General features: G+C 40.7%; 1 protein-coding gene across 1 annotated transcript; it reads left to right on the forward strand.

The window, feature by feature from the left end:
* Nucleotides 1-291: 291 nt before the first annotated feature.
* CPB2 (carboxypeptidase B2) lies at nucleotides 292-16,628 on the forward strand. The gene is made up of 11 exons (XM_005501812.4): nucleotides 292-442; nucleotides 4,196-4,271; nucleotides 6,897-7,021; nucleotides 7,113-7,221; nucleotides 7,758-7,859; nucleotides 8,408-8,512; nucleotides 10,937-11,053; nucleotides 12,167-12,257; nucleotides 14,069-14,271; nucleotides 16,153-16,237; nucleotides 16,365-16,628. Exons 1-11 carry the CDS (start codon nucleotides 372-374, stop codon nucleotides 16,547-16,549), a joined length of 1,269 nt encoding a protein of 422 aa, XP_005501869.2. The 5' UTR covers nucleotides 292-371; the 3' UTR covers nucleotides 16,550-16,628.
* The last annotated feature ends 2,254 nt before the right edge of the window (nucleotides 16,629-18,882 follow it).

Consider the following 18,882-nt stretch of genomic DNA (forward strand, 5'->3'; position numbering starts at 1 on the left):
ATATGAGTGCTGAATGCAGAGCAAGCTGCTGGGCCTCTGTAAATATTAGAGAATCACAAAAACTTTGCGCTTGCTGTTCTTTCTTACATCCAAGGTTTGTAGATATAATGAAATGACACAAAGGCTGAGACTTGTCAATATGAAAATGTCCAAAACATACCTTAACTTTTTGTGGATGAGTGACATTGATATGAGCAGGACCTCCCTGGGGAGCTCTGTCATATTGACTTAGCCACCAGGAGCTTGGGGTTGAGGGGAGTGACTGTATTAAATTTTAACCACTCTTTAAATAACATTTTTGAAATCAATAATGTGGGTCCTGAACCCTTGGCTTTCCAATTGCATTTAATTTCATTGTGGGTGCCATTAAGATGAAGTTTTACCTGCTCTTTTTTATCCTGCTTATCTGGATTCAGGAGCAGCATGTCTTCACTCTTCCAAGGTAAATATCTGCTGGTGCTACTTGGCTTTTAGCATGTGTTGAGTGGGACAGGGAAAGTACTGAAGCAAAATAACTCCAAGTTGCATAAGAAAACATTTGGCAAAGGCTGACATTTATTTATTACTCTTGTAATTGGATATGTGGTTCAATTTAACATATAGATGGTGGAGGCAATGAAATTATTCGAAGTCTTCTTTGCATCCATAAATCCTATGTTTTTAATCATATTAAAACAATTCTTTTCAGTCTAAGTGCAAATCAATTCTGTTCATTCAGTGTTTTTGAATGCCAATAAAGGGCATTCTGAAACTTAATGGGAAAAAAAATTTACTTCATTTGCCTTAAAACAAGACCTTAAATGAATTACATCTTGAGGTAGGAGAGAGAAACCATTTCAGAAAGTACTAACAATCTGTTTTCTTTCTAAAGCAGATTTTATGATTGTTTTTCCAGCCATAAATCATTTTTGAATACCCATTTGGTATTTGTACAATGTTTCAGAAGCAGCTTTATTGTTACCTATCAATAAACTTCAGAAATGCCCTGAAACCAAATGCTTTCTTAAAACATGAGAACATATGTCAGAGATGAAGACAGGTGAAGTGCTTTTATTTTCTACATGTACAGCTGTTTAGAAACCTAAAATATTTTAATAGGTAGAACTAGAAGGATAAGCCTCTCATGTGGTCATATTAAGCAGGCTGAACAACCTACAAGAATCACAATTAAACACAACCTGCACCCAGGACTGAAATACCTACACAAATAATAGTGAATTATGTCTCGCAGCCCTTCTGCAGCTCCCTACCACACGCCAGTGGCAGACCTGTGACAGATGAACATCAATGAGTTCATGGCTTAAAAACAGGATCTTTCATCTCTGTGCTACAATCATATTTTGTTGTGGGTTGCTATGGAAGTGTGAGGGTTACAGTACGGGGACAGTTAAGCAAGTTTTTAGTGAATTCAGTGGAACAATATTGCTCTATGCTACTTGAAGGTTCATTCACTTCACGTTTAAATAAAACACTGAACATCTGACCCTTACAGAACAATATAGCATTTCCCACTGGAAAGCATAAGTCTATGTCTCCCAACCCTTGTTATGAAAATGGCTAAAATAATGAGATTTTAAAGGTGGTATATTACATCTGACTTTTCACTTTTATTTGAGTGCTAGCGTTGCAGGATTTAATGGCCATGTATTAAAGCTTCCCTTCGCAAGGTGATATATAGCATGATTACTGCATCTGGACTTCTAAAAATAAAAATACTGAACATTGTGAGTCTTGTGAAAAGAACAGATAGCACTTGAAAGACGCCAAGCTCACTTTTAGGGAAGGGGCAAATCTGGGGGCTGTTGGAGAGCCAGCACGGTGGGAGAAAAGAGAGCACACAGGCAGACATCTGTGCTCCAGGCGAACAAATGGTTTACACAGTCCAGAGCACAGGAGAAGATGCTGGCAGCACTCTTCTAGTGACACTGCCTGCTGAGAGCCAGGGAAAGATGGTCAGCTGGAGACAAGTAGGGAGGCCTCTCTTCTGGAGATGTCAGTCTCCAGAAAGAAGTTGGAAGGTTTAAACGAAGCCAGGCTAGGAGGACAGGAAGACACATCTCTGCTGATGCCTTGTTTTTGTGGGCCTGTGTGCTGTGTGATACTGATGACCTTCCTAGTGACTGAGAAATGCAATGGAGAGGTGAAGAGACTGAAACACCTGCAAAGAACTGGCACTGATTTGTGTCTATCTGTGAGATGGTGGCCAGGCCCCTGGAAGGGATTCATCTGACTATACAGGCTTTCTGCATAGGAGCAGGTCCTCTTCATCTTCCTGTACAGCTAGTGGAGAAAAATACAATTCATTCAAGTTTATCACACACATCTAAACTAGCTCAGGTTAACTGGACCCTGAAAGTGTCTGTTTCTTTATGAAGAGATTGACTAGCTCAGATGAAGGTATCAAAACCATGAAAAATGAACTGTAATGCATCCCACTCTGTCACAGTTACAGGATAAGACCTGAGCATGGTAGTGTGGGGGTGACAGCTGGATATCTATTTACCCAGAAATAAAAGGAAGAGGGAAAAAAAGAGTGGAACAGTGATAGAGTCCAGTGACAACCTGGCAGAAAATTGGAGGAGGGGAATGAGAGGGATCTTCTTAAGGGCAAACTCAAAGAACAACTGGGGAAGCAGGGCATGAGGACAGAAATTGAAAGAAAAGGTGTGTTCAAGATTAATGTGTCCAGCCATACCAGAGCAGTAGACAGGGCAAGGAAGCTGGAGGTGGAGGGTTGGACCTGAGATCATACAGGAGGCAAAAATTAGCACTTTTGAATGGGTGTTTCATAACAAGAGTGCAGCAGAAGACAGATGAAAGAGGGTGTAATGTCAAATTGAATTAGAGGAACTGAGAAGCCCAACAATTACAATTTCAGTTGTTAATACTCCCCATGTTAAGCATGACTACAAGAGCAAGGTCAGAACTTGGATCAGCCTGTTCAGTGTATTCAGGTCCTATCAACAAGAGCTACAGAACAATTGCTGCTACTACGTGCCCAGCACTTACCACACTCCATTGAAATACTTGTGCAACAAACAGTGGCATACAAGTACCTAACAGCTTCCTCATTATGGTACTCTTAGGCAGTGGGACCCATAGGATGAAAACAGATGCAGCAGCCCTTTTCTGATCTCCCCTGTGAAAAGTCTCCCCCAGGTATGAGAAGACACCTTCACTTTTAAAGTAGCCCCGAACACAAGCTTTGGAGTACGCTTACCTAAAGAAACAGGCAAACTGCCAAACCTGCCCATCCCTGATTGCTTTTTGATGCTCTGTCAAATGATGGTGGAGGCAAAAATGGGGCTGGCATATTGTTGGTTCTGCATGAGAAACAACAGCGATTGCTTGGAGCCTGGCTAAAAGTAGAAAAGATGAATCACCTCATTGCCAGATGCTGTCAGGTCTCTGCTTGAAATCAGTCACAACAACGAGTTGTGACAATCACGTTATGCAGCTTGAAAACACTAGTTTCGAGAGCCTTGCCTGTTTTCTTTTCAGAACATCCTCTGCAGGCAGGGCTGGCAGGGCCTTCCGCAGTGTCTGGTTTATGCGTGGCTACCACCTCAGAAGGCTGAGAGCCACTCCAGCACAGAAAATGGAAATAGGGGTCTGTCATTCCCCTGTATCTCCTCCTTCTACACACAGAAATTATTTTCATTATCTATCCAATGCAATTTTGAACTACATGGCTTGCAGGCCACTGAAGATCAGGACTGGATTTACAATGGCAAAGTGGTATTTTTCCTTTCTAGAAAGTGAATTTAACTTCTGTCACCAGTGGTGGGGTCAGGCATGGATTAGTTGGCAAGGGCCATCTCATGTACAGTGTGACTGGACCACGGGTTTCCAGTATAAGTGGAATTTAAGTTACTGGGCAAAGAAAGGGAGGACAGTGCTGGATTAGCTGGGCCTGGCAGCTGTTGTGCCAGTGCCAGCTCCCAGGAGTAATCTCAGAGCCCAGCAGTAGATATTGGCCACCAAAGCCATGCACCAGCTTTTTCATGGATTTTACTGATTGGCAGAAGCAGAGGCTGGAATGGGGCTCAGCATCTTTGTTATTGAATCTGCTTCAAGTTCATGGCAGCCAAAACAGGAAATACAAAAAATGCCAAGCCTGCTCCTGTACCTTTGTGTGACCTCGAGTAGTTCCAAGGACTTGTTCTTTACCTAAATACCACCTCTTTTTTTTCAGGGACGAAGTTTTGTGGGCTCTCCCACAAACAGACCAACAGGTTGAAGCCTTTCAAGATTTACTGAACACTACCGAGGTAAACACTTCCACTGCCTCTCTGGTCTCTAGGCCAAACTCTTTCCCCTAAGTGCACTAATACTGCTCTCCCCCTAAAGAAAGATTAGCCCACTTTTATTCATTTGCCCTAGTACAGCAACCCAGCAAATGCTTGATTTTCATTGTTCCACTACCTTCTGATTTACCCGAGGAGTTCCCTCCTTCACAGTGTTACAGTAGGGTGTTGTATCAGAGCTCAGATTTCTGCAATTGATTTTGTATAAGAAAACACTGCAAAACTGGCGAAGCATGAACACACAGTAAGTAAAAACTCTTTTGCTATGGAACCTCAGCACTTTAGACCAATGCAACCTTGACCTATATGACCTGCACAGCTTTGAAGACCAGGACTGAACTTCTGTGGTATTTTTCTTAAAGCAGCATTCAGAAGATAAAAATCTCTTAAGAAATACTCTTTTTTTTTAATAACTTTTAGCTGTCATTAGAGAACATTTGACTAAAATGAGGCATGTCTTCCTCTTCAAAAGCATTTTCCCAGTCACATGCAGTCTGAAGCCAACACTCAGCAACAAAGGTGTAACCATTCCCTCAACCAACATAATTTACAGGATGATTGAGGATGTGTCTCAGATTACGAAAAGCTTTTAACAGTGCCCATGCCCAGTCTTTGTCTTTCTTGGCTCCTGTTCATTTTATACCCACCTCAAGACCCTACTAGTCTTCTCCTGTTCTTCCTAGCATCTCTGATCCTTCCCTTAAGTTCACACAAATCTCAATAACCTTCCTTACTGTTTTCCACCTCCATATGTCAGCTCACATATCCATCTCCTTTGCTGTACCAAAATAAATCTCCACTCCTCCACCTTTTCCTCGCTACCGTCAGTCTTTACTTTCTTGTGCACAGGAGCCCCAAGAAGCCATGAAGAACAGCTGCAGCACGTTCAGTGTAGACAGAGCATGTGGTGGTTTCCATTAAGTCACTCATGTGAATATGTAAGCTGAACATTTTTCAAGGGTTATAAACTGGCCATTTTTTTCCATGGCTATGAACTGAGCAAATTACAAAAAGAAAAGAGAAAGGAAATGAGAGAAGGAAAGCAAAAGGAAAGGAAATGGGAAAGGGAAGACACAACAAAATGTAATGGTTACAGTCTAGCAAAATAGAAGCAACTGAAAATTATCCTCTTACAAGAACAATTATTAAGCTAATTATAGGTGCTATTCCTGCAAAAGTTGGAAAGCAAAAACGTAAAACAAAGGAAATACTTTGTTCTTACAGCACACACATCACATCAGAAAACCCAGATAGAGGAACACTAACAACAAGGTCTTTTATAGCTGCTCCTGGGGCAGTACTGACCATCGCTGCTGACGAGTAAAGAGACCAATAATCATGTGTATTATTTAAGTTTCCCATCTACTCTCATTCGTTGCTCTTCTGCCACCTCAGCTGCATCAATGCAGAGTTCCTCAGTTTTTCTTATTCTCTATTAAAATGATGCCTGTGCCAACTAAATCTGCACTGGTGCACATCAGTGCAGACAGCAGCCTAGCCAGGGCAACAGGGAAATCCATGCTGGGGAGCTAAGCATCCAGGTTGCTTCTCTGGGTTTCCTAAAAAATGCTGAGCCAGCAATGCTGTCCCTACCATGCCAATGATGTCTGAGATGGCCACACTAAGGCTAGCTCAGCCATTTTTATAGCACGCTGCAGTAACACAGCCAGGGTCCAAAAGTTCTACAATTTATTATCCCAAAATCTTAATTAAAAACATGGAGGAGTTTTCTGTATGAATTTGAGGCATGTTCTCTGAGAAATGGGTGAGGTAAATGGTTGACAGCTGACACATGCCTGCAAACGTGGTGCCCTAAGTTGAATACAATATTCCTAGTGCAACTGCACCAGAAAGGAAGAAAAAAAACAACCTATTGTCTGGCAACTCCATGATTAATTGCTTAAAAAATGCATCCAAGAATCACGCCGACCTTTTCCATATTGTAAATTCATGCTTAATTTTCTGCTTGCTGTCACCCCTAGATCTTCTGGTATTATTGTTTCTAAAGTTTCAGCCTTTTATTGAATATGTTGGCTTCTGATTTTATTATTGTAAAAGATTTAATTTTACCAAGAAGAATCTAATTTTCTCATTTTCCTCCCATTTCTAATCTCTGCATTGCTGCTTCAACTTGACTTATATCCAAACCCCTCCTGGCATTTATTTCCTCCCTGATCAAAGTAATCAGCGAATACAATAACTACAAAGACTGGTCTGATCTTCATTAATTCTCCAAATACCCTCAGGGAAAATAACTCTCAGCAGCCTTTAAAACACGTAACATTAACTGGCTAAACACATCTATTATACTAGAAATACTATCTCAGAAAAGGTTATTTTCCTTTCTTTGTTCTTGATTTATGAATTTATGTGCAGAAGTCTTTATAAACATTTCTTAAATACAAACACTTCATTTATAGCAGAAGCAGAATGCTATAGCACAACACAGGGAACATTAAACTGCTTGTTACAAGTGGTATCTTAAATTGAAAACATAAGCCTTGATTATTTTCAAAACACTTATGTTAAATGTTAAGATCTTTTCTTTCCCTGGTAAAAAAAATATAATTATTTTTTGAAACCTTGCAGGTCATTCTCTGGCAACCTGTTGTGGTTGAAAACATCAAGAAGGACAGAGAAGTCCATTTCTATGTCAGGGCATCCAGTGTATATAGCATAAAAGCTCAGTTAAGGCAACTGGCCATCCAACACAAGTATGTATTTTTTATTTCTTGTCATGAATGTTTCTGTAAAGTTGTTTGTCATTTATTTAACAGGAGGTCGTGCTCTTTCTTTGTTATTCAGAGTCTTGATGGGAGATGTTCGAGGACTTATTGAAAAACAGACTATCAATGACACAGTCAACCCACGCAGATCTTCATCGTATTATGAAAACTACCATTCCATGAAAGAAGTAAGATATTTTTGTTGTAATCCTCTGTAGATTCAAGGGGTGAAATTTGTCTCATGGTTCAGAATGGAGACAGGGAAAAAAATCATGAACAGGTAAATAATTACCATTGTATTGCTCAACTGCTGAGAGCTGTGTTTACTGTAATAACTTTACAGAGAAAGAATGAAGCACCAGACAAAATCTCTCATACAGGTATTACCTCAAACTGCCATTCAAGTGCAGCCAACACAGAAGCAAAATGAAGTCGCAAAATAACATATAAATACTTAAAACATTAAATTGAAAATAATTTAACCAAATATTAATAGAACTAAGGAGGGATTTGGGGGCTATACTGGGACTGTGTTGTGACTGTATCTTACTGTTTATTTTAAGACAAAATAGAGTCAGGTAAGTGGTCTGAATCGCTAGTTTTTATTTCTCATCAGCTACAGAGGCAGGATTTGGGGAGGAAGAATGAATCTAAGTCTAGACTACTTTCAGGGATGAAGGAAAACAACAGAGAGAAGATCTATTGACTAACTTGAACCTTGCAGATATATCATTGGATGGAAGAAATAGTGAAAGCCCATTCTGACCTCCTCCAGAAAATATATATTGGATCATCATATGAAAAACGACCGCTTTATGTTCTGAAGGTATAGATGTGACTTACTGCAAAATCTTTCCAAGTATTAATGTAAGCAAGCAATAAGGTTTGGCCAGAACACTTTCTTAAATCTACACTTACTATGCATATTTTTGTGGTTTTTAGAAGTTTCTTGAGTTCTTCTGGTAAGGTGCATTACCTTTGCAAAGGCCACATTAGGTTCCTTGTTGGGTCACAAAGAAGTTATCACATGTAGGCCATCATTCAAAGGCATGAAATACTGGTATGGTAGATACCCTCCTCTGTTGACAATGAAGCCAATCTAGTTTGTTGCTCTGCATAGTTGGTGATCTACTCTCTCGACCTCAGGTGTTGCTGCAGTCCTGGTGTCTAGGTTAGGAGCTTGCTGCGAGCAGCCTGAGGATGGCTGACTGTACACAAATGTGCCTGAAAGCAGCATCCTGGCCCAGGACCAGCCTAAGCTCTCTCTCTGCAAGACAGATGCTTCATCTTCCATCTTGGTTACCCTTTTCACTTCCACTTTTATGTGTTATACTTTACAATGGTGACATTTCAATCTAATTTCTCTTTTGTCAGCTTTCTAAAAGCCCGGAAAAATCCAAAAGTGCCATATGGATTGACTGTGGTATCCATGCTAGAGAATGGATTTCTCCTGCTTTTTGCCTCTGGTTCATAGGCCATGTGAGTAGATAATCACATCTGATTACCGTTTTCAAAGCAAAGCAAAAAATCTTGATGTCATTTACCTTTTCTGTCCAATTGTGCTCTAAGCTCCATGAAATCATAATCCATTTACTTCCACAACGTCAACACATGAGATTTGTGTCTAAGCTGCATATGTAGCAGTGAGCATGTTTGCATGTACGTGTGTGTCAGTAGATGGAGGTATGTGAGAGACAGAAGGTCATATGGATTGAATGGAAAAGAGCTCAGATGTATTCTCGAGTACTAAAGAAACTTCAAAGTATGTGCAGCAAATTCAATGGAAATGTTCATAGTTATGAATGGTCAGGGATGGAGATGGCATGCCATGAAAAGCAAGTATTTGGTCACCTACTAGGGGCATGTCTATACTGCCACATGGATTCAGAGAATGATCTTGGCTCTGGGTCATGCAGCACGTGGTGTCTCATGCCCATATTACTGCAGATAGCACTGCCTAGAGTAGATGAGAGGACACCCAGATTGAAGCTCAAACTGTACTACGAGCCTTGGTTCTTCTCTATGTGTCTTCCTAGAGCTATAAGTACTCCACCCTTGCCTGCTCCAGACCTGGCATAGCTCCACACCAGAATGCACACCAGCAATTTCTACTTAGCATTTGCTGTAACGTGTTACCTTTTGCTGTACCTGCTGCTATTCCTCCTCCTCTTCCTTCCTCTCCATTTTCTATTTGTACTCCTGCTTTTTACTGGGTCTGCCTCATTCAGAGAATGAAGTCACACAAGTCACCTTCTTCTGAATATACCACCCCTGCTAGAGACACCCTCATTTCAGACCTCCAGAACAACTGCCAGCCACACTCACAGTACCAGCTCATGGAAGCTAGTAAATCACTGATGGGATGAGACTATAGTATGGGCTTAGCCGGACCCACCTTAATGTGCAGCTGAAGACTGATGGTCCCATCTGATCTGTAATATCTTTAATATCTATGCTGCTCAGAGTAGTGAACAATGGTAAGCCAAAATGGTTTTCACTCAGATCTTAACATAAGTTACCTTGGTCTTTCTGAATTTAAGGAATCTCTGTTCAACTCATCATGCTGAGCTGCTGGTCCACTTCCTATTATGAACCAGGAATAGGCTCCTAAAGCCCTCCTGGCCCAGACAAGGTTGCCCAGAGAAACGACATAACTGAGTCCTTGGAACACAAATTATGGTTTAGCCATGATGGAACTAAGTAATGAAGACGATAATAACAACAATCATAATAATAAATGTGTTTATTTCTGTCCTCAGACACAATTATAAAACCTTAACTATTGTAACATTTGAAAGTAGATTGCAGGAGTTAGGGACAGATACAGCTGAATGTACCTTGTGACCCACTGATAATCCCAGCCTTCAAGGTACTATTTGAGAGAAATGCCTTTGCCCTTTTCATGCTGCTCCAAATAATTACCAACTGTGCTGTCACTTTGTCAGTGACATGTCCCTGCAGCATTTTTCAGAAGTAACAAGCTGAACATTTAGGTTCTCCATCCTCTTGATCTAATTTACATCTTTTAAATTCAAGTTTTATTTCTATATCACTTCATGAAGTTACATTTTAAAATCTGACATTAATACACATCTGCACACACACACTAAAATCACTCTCTCTAGCAAATCCTAGACATTCTTTATAAGGGGTACATACTTTATCATTTAATTTTCTTGTTAAGATTGTAGAAAGATTGACATTTCTCATTTAGTCAGAGAAAGTCCATTGCCTGAGGAAAACTAGGAAGGATTTAAAATGAAAGAAGGTGGTTTAAATAAGGCATAAAGAAAAAACAGATATGATTAAGGACTTAGTCTATTCTAATAGCAACAAAACCACTTATCTGGGTTAAAATTTATCCCTGTGTCATGGACCAACAACCAAGTTTGGTATCTCTAAAGCCTTCAAATGGGCTGTGAAACAAAATTAGCAATGTAGATCTTACTGGCTGTTGGCACACAAATGCTCTGAACTCATAATGCAACCCAAAGAAATAACATTATATTCAGCAGCCATTTGAAATGTTACTTGTTATTTTGGGGCTTGCTTTATTTTATGCTACTTTTGTTATATTTTAATTCCCATCATTTATACAAGTAGCAAAAGCTCAAACCTTCCTATTAATGGGCTTTGACTCTTTCATGGCCTCTTGTTAACATTAAAAGACTGTAGTGTGTCTGACTGACTGTATCAGTTTGATTCCTACCCTCTACCTGGCACTTCTAACCAAAGAGCTACTCTGCTATTTAGCAATTTTTCTGATGTGATGCGCCTCTATCAAGAGGTAGACTGGTCTAATAATTGCATAATAATTTTATATACAAAATTAGGTGCCTTTCTAGGAAGGCAAGAAAACCACGATTATGAATGCTTTTAATAAGTTTCCCCTGTCTTTTATAGGCAATCCATGTGCGTGAGAGAGATCAGACCATGACAACACTTCTGGAACACTTTGATTTCTACGTCATGCCTGTGATTAATGTGGATGGCTATGAGTACACATGGAGCCATCCCTCTGTACGTAGAGCTTTCCCAACAGGCTGTGCAATGTACTGATGTGCTGTTTATGGGAACTATCAGTGTGCATGCTTAGGGCATCATTTCCGTCCTGGAGCTGCACACCCCAAACTCTTAATTTGTGCTTGGAATTTCTGCATCTCTGCACTTCTTAAACCACAAAAAACGCTACACCTAATTGGCATTTGATCTACAGTACCTTTGTGACTTACAAGCTGCTGGAAATGCATTTGGAAATGACAGAATCTCATCCTGGGATTTTAATGCTTCCAGATGTCAGGTAAAACCTGTGTCAGCCTTCAGCGGCAAGGTTACAAATACTGGCACAATCCAGCACAAGCTGAATAGCATGCTACAGCAGATAGAGCACAGCAAATAATTCGCTCCTCCCTCCTGCAAGGTAGCCCCATTCTCTGAGTACTTTTTGTCTGAGATAAATTGAGGTACAACAGGTCAACAGGTATCTTTTTTTTTTTCCAGGATTTTATTTATTGGCTGAAAATTCCAAGTTGTTGAGATGGTTCTTTGTTTTTTATATCCTTCACTCAAGTTTTTTTTTAAAACAAACAAACAAACAAAACAAAACAAACAAACAAAACCAAAACCCAACCAAATGAAACACAATAACAACAGCAACAAACCAAACCAACCAAACGAACAAATAAAAATAAAAACAACCCCAAAAAACCATCCTCCACTTTTTTTACTCATTCAGTCTTTAAGCCAGCTTGGCTCATATTTGGATAACTATACATATATACCTCAACAACTGCACACCAAATTTCCAACTTTCCACGTTATGTCAGTTGGACCTGAACTCCTAAACTCCCCTAACTGGTCAAACATTATGTCTTCTCCCCTCCTCCCATAGTCCAAACCCATTGGAATCAGGGCAGATTTGACCCCTTTGTATCCTACCCAACATTTCTTTTCATCATACAGCCTTGCTGGCAATCAGATTGTGGTTTTTAATCTCCCTTGGTCTTTCGTCTTTTCATTGGCACGTGACCTGTAAAGGTACAAATGGGAAGTCACATTTAACTAACCAGTGACATGGCGCAACATTTGTCCCACCTTTTTCCCTGAACATGGCTTGTGTGTCTCTTTCCACAGAATCGGCTGTGGAGGAAAAGCCGCTCATCGCATGGTAACAGCAAGTGCATCGGTACTGATATGAACAGGAATTTTGATGCGCGCTGGTGTGGTATGACTGTTTCCTTCTTATTGTACCCCTGCCCCACTTTTAGGATTTAAAATCCTTTATTTGGAAAACATTTTCATTTACCATTTCACAATGTTGATAGGAAGACAGACACAGCCGAATACCTGTTATGAACCAGAAAACACTTCCCCAACCTGAGATGTTTTTTGTGGGGACCCAGGATTTCCCTCCCCAGATGTCAGAGTGGGGACTAACCTCTTCCCAGCATGATAACAAGAGGGAGAGGAACTGAGACCCTGGATCCTGTTCCTTTCATCACACCATGACACACTGGAAGAGGTGGCCCTTGCCATGTCACCCAATGTCTGTTGCACCACCCAGTTGAGCAGATCCACTGTGTTGTACAAACTGATCACCTCAGTCATCCTTCTGTAACACCTAGCTGACTAAGATTTCTCAGCTCTCTGTGTTTGTTGTCAAGGCTATATCATGTTTACTTACCCACAGGCACTTTAGTACTTGGACAGGCTTTTAATAGTCTGCTACCCTGTAGATCAGATCTGGCTTCACTCTGTACTGACACTAATGTCGTGCATGACTTTCAGTCATTTAAATCCATTGTTAAACAGGGAAAAAAGGTGTTTATTTACTATCCATGGCTATTATGTGGAGAAAACCACACTTCTTCTTCAGGCAAAAAATTATGAAGATGGGGACCAAACATTTAGATTTAAAAGCAATATTCAATATAAATATGTCATATAACAGGAACTCAGAGAAGTCTGAAGAAATAACAGCAAAAAAACCTCTTTGATACAGATACTAATTTCAGGGAAAGGTTATAAAATATACTGTGTTTAACTTGTCAAGCACTTTTGGTGAAGAAGAACTGAGACAGAGAAATGCTTTAGAAAGAGCAGGAGAATACAGGTAGATTAGAAAGTGTTTCTTCTATAAAGCAGTCTTTGGACAAAATGTACACTGGGCAAAAGCAGAACACCTTACTTTACTAAACAGAAGACTATTTATACTGTTTTCAGCCATCCTATGCTTCTCTCTTAGACATGATTGAAAATATAGAAGAGAGAAGCCTCAGCACCTTGTAGGGTCATTGGAGAGAATAAACCTTTTTGTACAGGTAAATCTAAGCACCAAAATCAGGTGCTTAGAATAACTTAAGCAGATGACTGTAAGGATCTCCTGAGGTTTCTCTTCCTTTTAGCTATGCAGTCACTTAAATGTTCTGAAACAAAATACTGTCTTTCTAATTAGCATCTTACAATTATTTACAAAATCATTTCCAAAAAGTTACAAAATTTATTAAAACGTGAAGAGCCAGCATTTAACATTAAGGATCCCAGTTGCTTCAAGAGAGTTATTTGGTCTTATTCTGAGGACAGAAGAAATGGTGAATCTTAGTTGCCTTCCTGGTAATTTGTTCCAGTGTCTGGTTTTCCTCATTCTTAAAAACCTGGTACATTATTTCCACTTTGATTTGTGTTTCTTTAGCTCCCAATGGGCAGCTGGCTTTTCCCTGAGATAATTACTTAGAACTGCCTTTTTTCCTGTAGCACTTCTAGATTTTAAGAACAGATCTCACAACCTTGTTCTTGATGAATTTAAGACTTTTTATAGAGTCTATGAATCATATTTTTCTTCTTCTCCATTTTTGAATAGTAGGTGAGAAATTCTAGTAGACTTGCACTGATTTCTGCAAGAATGAGAGCTCTTCCCACAGCATGGCAGAGTCCACAGTTTCTTGTGTGTCAACATCATACTCTACTCTTTCATTAGACAAACAAATGCAGAAGGGAAGAAGTTAAGGAGTAACAGTATGCGCCCTTTTGTTACAGGGGAAGGAGCATCTCCCTACGAATGTCATGAGATCTACTGTGGACCCTACCCGGAGTCTGAGCCCGAAGTGAAAGCAGTGGCTCGCTTTATCAGAGACCACAAAGATGCCATTAAAGCATACATAACTATGCACTCTTACTCCCAGATGGTATTGTTTCCATATTCTTACACTATGGAAAAAAGCAAAGACCATGATGAGCTGGTAAGTCTTCCATCTCCTGAAGTTTCACATTTATTTCAGAACTTCTTAGCCTGCTTGGCTAGGCTTGTAATGCGGGAGTTCCAGTGCTCTGAGGATCAATAATTAGGAAATAAGATTTCTCTTGATGTTCTTAAGAACTTAAAGAAGCCTGGGCTGGTCCAGCAGTGTGTAAATCAGCAAGCTTCTTCTGAAGACTATGGAAAAATGAAAATATCTGTTTCAGATTGATAACACATCAACAATGCCCAATAGGCTGAAGCTGCTGCTGAAAGGGCAGCTCATTTTATTTTTTTTTTGACACCTTGAAATGATACTTGTACAAATTCCTGATTGTGTTGTATAATTTACACAAACTCTGAAATTACCTGCGTGTGTAACTGAAAAATATCCTCCACCTACCTAAGCAATGAGGTATGCTGGTGGACACTTGCTATTTTTATTAAAGAGTTTTCCTAGGGATAATTATTTAAGATGGTCCTAATGGTAGGATGGAAAACTTATACTGCTTCTGAAGAATTTCATGTTCTTGAGCCACCAAATCACATGGTAAAAATCCTCCTAGAAGACAGAGTTCAAAATTTAAAAATTAGCTGCTGCTTTTTCCCATCGAACATAAAACTCTGGTTTTGTCCAGATCTGGTAAGGACATACAGGCTAAAAGGGGATTTGCTAACACAGAGTAATGAAGCCATAAGAGTAGGTGAACAGCTTAGTAATATTCTTCTTACGTAAAGACATCAAGTTCCCCAGAGCAAAGAATTCCTTTTCCTGCACTTCCTAGCCTGCTTTTGGTGTATCCTAAACTCCAGTTGCTGAGGTAAAAAAATCTTCTATTTGCAGCAAAGTCTCCTTCCCAGCAGCAAGAAAGGAGCGGAAATTATATAAAGGGGACCAGAAAACAACTTCGCAGGCTTTGGGATTTGCCATATGGCAAGACAGTGTATGTCTGAGGTGTACAGGTCACTTCCTATGTGACATGACATAAGCACAGACAGTAAGAAAGTTTCTAAGATATAGGACTGACATTTGCACACACTGGCAACAATTCAGTTAGTGCTGGCATTGTTACTGCTTTTCAAATTCATGCATCTCCCTTAACATATTTTGTTTTTAAAAAAACATATTTTTAAAAATATTTTATTCGAAAAATAGAAGTTGTATAGAGAAGGGGAATGCAAAAAGCACACAATTAATGCATTGGAAGCATCCTAGTTCATTACAGAAACCCCCAGGCAGTCCAATATAGCATTTCCATTGGTAACTAGTGCCAGTGTGTTCAGAAGAAATGAAAAAAATCTAGTTGTGTAAATATGGAACAAACTAACCCCAAACAACATATATTGTTATGTTGTCTTAGTTCCTGTACAATTTCCTAAAAAAAAAAAAAAAATAATGTATATACTGCATTAAAAAAATACAGTTGTGAACAGTAATAGTGCATTTGTGGCTCCTTCCCCATAAAGCAGAAAGCGACACAATAATTCTAGGCATTTAAGTCTTCTTCATGGCTTAAAAGCAGAATTCCCCCCAATTAAAATATTTTTCTGCCATTTTTGTCAATACAACATAAATCAACAGTGACTTAAATACTGTGGTGGAAAAGGAAAGATAAGAGACCAGTGGGAACAAATGGTTTGACGATAGTTTGTTACCTGAAGTGAGTGGTAAGGTCCCATCTACATTTTTGTCTAGCTACAGCAGAAATTCAATCTGTAGCATGAGCATATTCTGAAAATTTTAACCACATTCTGTGGGTTTTCTAGAACCTTTTATATGTGTATTTAACTAGGCAAGATCCAGAGCACAGTGTAAATAAATCCTAACCAAACACATACTATTAGGACAAGGCTATAAAGCTGATAATGTTTTACTTACTTTCAGGAAAGTCTGGCAAAGAAAGCAGCTAAAGCTATAAAGAGGACAACAAAGAAAACTTATAGACCTGGTGCTGGTGCACAAACAATTTGTAAGTACAATTTTTACTACAACAAGCATGATAGCATATCCCTGCTAGCATCAGAAGATGGCTTTTGAACAGAAAACTGAAGTTCTGGTTTCAGGTAACTGATATCTGTTTTCCCTTCTTCACTTAGATTTAGCTCCTGGAGGATCAGACGACTGGGCTTATGATCTTGGCATTAAATATTCTTTTACCATTGAGCTTCGGGACACAGGAACTTATGGATTTTTGCTTCCTCCTCAAGAAATTAAACCAACTTGCTTAGAAGCACTTTCTGCTGTCAAAGAGATAGCCCAACATGTTCTTCAAAATTTGTGATGTGGAATGTAATTTATTTTGGCATGACTGCATTTAGTTAGCTCAAATGATAATAAAAAAGCTTGCTACTTTATTAAAATTATTTTTTATAGAAAAAAAAAGAGGATGACTGCATCCTCTACACTTCATTTTACAGTACATCAGATTTTTTCAACCATATTAATATACCTACACCTAAAATGACAGCTCAGTGTAGCTTCCTATGAGGACAGCAACACAGATGGTAACAGTGCTGCAAATACAATTTCCCAGCACTTAATACTCGAATACACATTAAAAAACTGCATGGAAAAAGTTATCTTGCACCAGGAGGTGTTGGTCCATTACAGTCCCTGTAAGAAAGACTCTTAGACTCTGTAAGGTATCATTTAAAATGTTATTTATTAGACATAATGCTATACGGGGGAAATGGCATAGATAATCTTATGTCCATCTAGGTGGTGGCAAACCCAGGTGGTGTAGCATCAAATGGGCCTCTGATTGACATGTGGCATGCTGGGCAGACTCCATCCATAGAAGAAATCCCTCCATTTCAGTCAAGCTATTATAGGAGTACCTTATAAGAAAACAACCCTGTTCATCATTTCCACTGTCAAACAGAAAGGATGTTAATATGAGAACTTCTTGCTGCACGTTTAGGTAGAGGCAAGGACACAGAAGTGTCCAAATCACTGATATCAAGTAGGAGCTGCCCAAAGGCTCCTCTGCTACAATTACCTGGCTAAGTTTATTCATCCTGTGGTCAAGGGTTTGTGCAGCAGAACATAGGCCAGGCTGATTATGTAGCAAAGCACAGGACCAGCCTAGTTCAACTCCGGTTCGCCTGGGTGAGCAACTCTTCCATATACAGTCATCTCCTGGTCAGGACCAATACAAGTCTAAATACAAGCTGTCATCACGCTGGCATGCTCATTAAATGTGAGAATGGAGCTGAGGATGAGACCCAGACAGAGATCCTTGCTAGAGGGAAGGGATGCCATCCAGAGGGACCTGGACAGATCTTGAGAAGTGGGCCTACCTGAACCTCATGATGTTCAACAAGGCCGAGTCCTTGTTGAAGGACTTGTTGAAGGACCTTGTCCAAGGTCCTGCAGCTGGGTCAGGGCAAAGCCCAGTCAATACAGGCTGAGAGATGAAGGGGTTGCAAGCAGTCCTGTGAGAATGACTCGGGGGTACCAGTAGAAGAAAAATGGGACATGAGCCAGCAATGTGTCTTTGCAGCCCAGAACGCCATTTGTGTCCTAGGCTGCATGAACAGCAGTGTGGCATCAGGTTGAGGGAGGTGAGATTCCACTTGGAGTCCTGCATCCAGCTCTGGGGTCCTCAGCACAGCAAAGACAAGGAGAGGGTCAAGAGGATGCCACAAAGACAGTCAGAGGGCTGGAGCAGCTCTGCTGTGAGGACAGGCTGAGAGAGTTGGATTGTTGAACCTGGAGAAGGCTCCAGGGAGACCTTATTGCAGCATTTCAGGACTTAAAAGGGGGATTATAAGAAAGAGAGACTTTTCCCCTGGGTCTGTAGTGGCAGGACAAGAGGCAACGGTTTTACACTGTAAAGTAGGTCTAGAATGGATATAATAATTTTTTTACAGTGGGTGGTGAAACACTGGCCCAGGTTGCCCAGAGAGGTGGTAGATGCCCCATCCCTGGAGACATTCCAGGCCAGGCTGGACGGGGCTCTGAACAACCTGACCTAGTTGAAGACGTTCCTGCCTGTGACAGGAGGCTGGGGCTAAATGACCTTTAAAGTTCCCTTTGGACTCCAACCATTCTGTGATTCTCTTCTCTGTATCAGCCACACCATTCATCATCCCCACAATCCTGACTGGCCCAGGTGGACTGGCAAACCCACAGAGTCTGGGCAAACGCCTTGGACACGGCCGAAGCTCAGGCAACCAATGACAGGACAAGAGGCAGCGGGTGCAAACTCTAACACAGGAGGTTCCACTTAAATATGAGAAGAAACTTCTTCTCCGTGAGGGTGCCAGAGCACTGGAACAGGCTGCCCAGGGAGGTTGTGGAGTCTCCTACTCCAGAGACATTCAAAACCCTCTTGGACGCCTTCCTGTGTAACCTCATCTGGGTGATCCTGCTCCGGCAGGGGGATTGGACTGGATGATCTTTCCAGGTCCCTTCCAATCCCTGACATTCTGTGACTCCGCACCAACCATCGCGCAGCCGCTCGGGCCGAAGTCCCGTGCAGAGGCGCGGGCGGTGTTTCGGGCGGTGTTTCGGGCGATGTTTTGGGCGGTGTTTTGGGCGGTGTTTCGGGCGGTGTTTCGGGCGGTGTTTCGGGCGGTGTTGTGCTGCGGGTGTTCCCACCTCCCCGCCCAC

The sequence above is a fragment of the Columba livia genome, chromosome 1, assembly GCF_036013475.1.
Source record: "Columba livia isolate bColLiv1 breed racing homer chromosome 1, bColLiv1.pat.W.v2, whole genome shotgun sequence".
In the NCBI taxonomy this organism is placed as follows: Eukaryota; Metazoa; Chordata; class Aves; order Columbiformes; family Columbidae; genus Columba; species Columba livia.

Bases quoted from the DNA above. Each gene is read 5' to 3' on its own strand.
- CPB2 (XM_005501812.4), top strand. From the start codon at position 372: ATGAAGTTTTACCTGCTCTTTTTTATCCTGCTTATCTGGATTCAGGAG. The intron at 4,272-6,896 runs GTAAACACTTCC...GAAACCTTGCAG, and splicing joins ATTTACTGAACACTACCGAG to GTCATTCTCTGGCAACCTGT. The intron at 12,258-14,068 runs GTATGACTGTTT...CTTTTGTTACAG, and splicing joins TTTTGATGCGCGCTGGTGTG to GGGAAGGAGCATCTCCCTAC.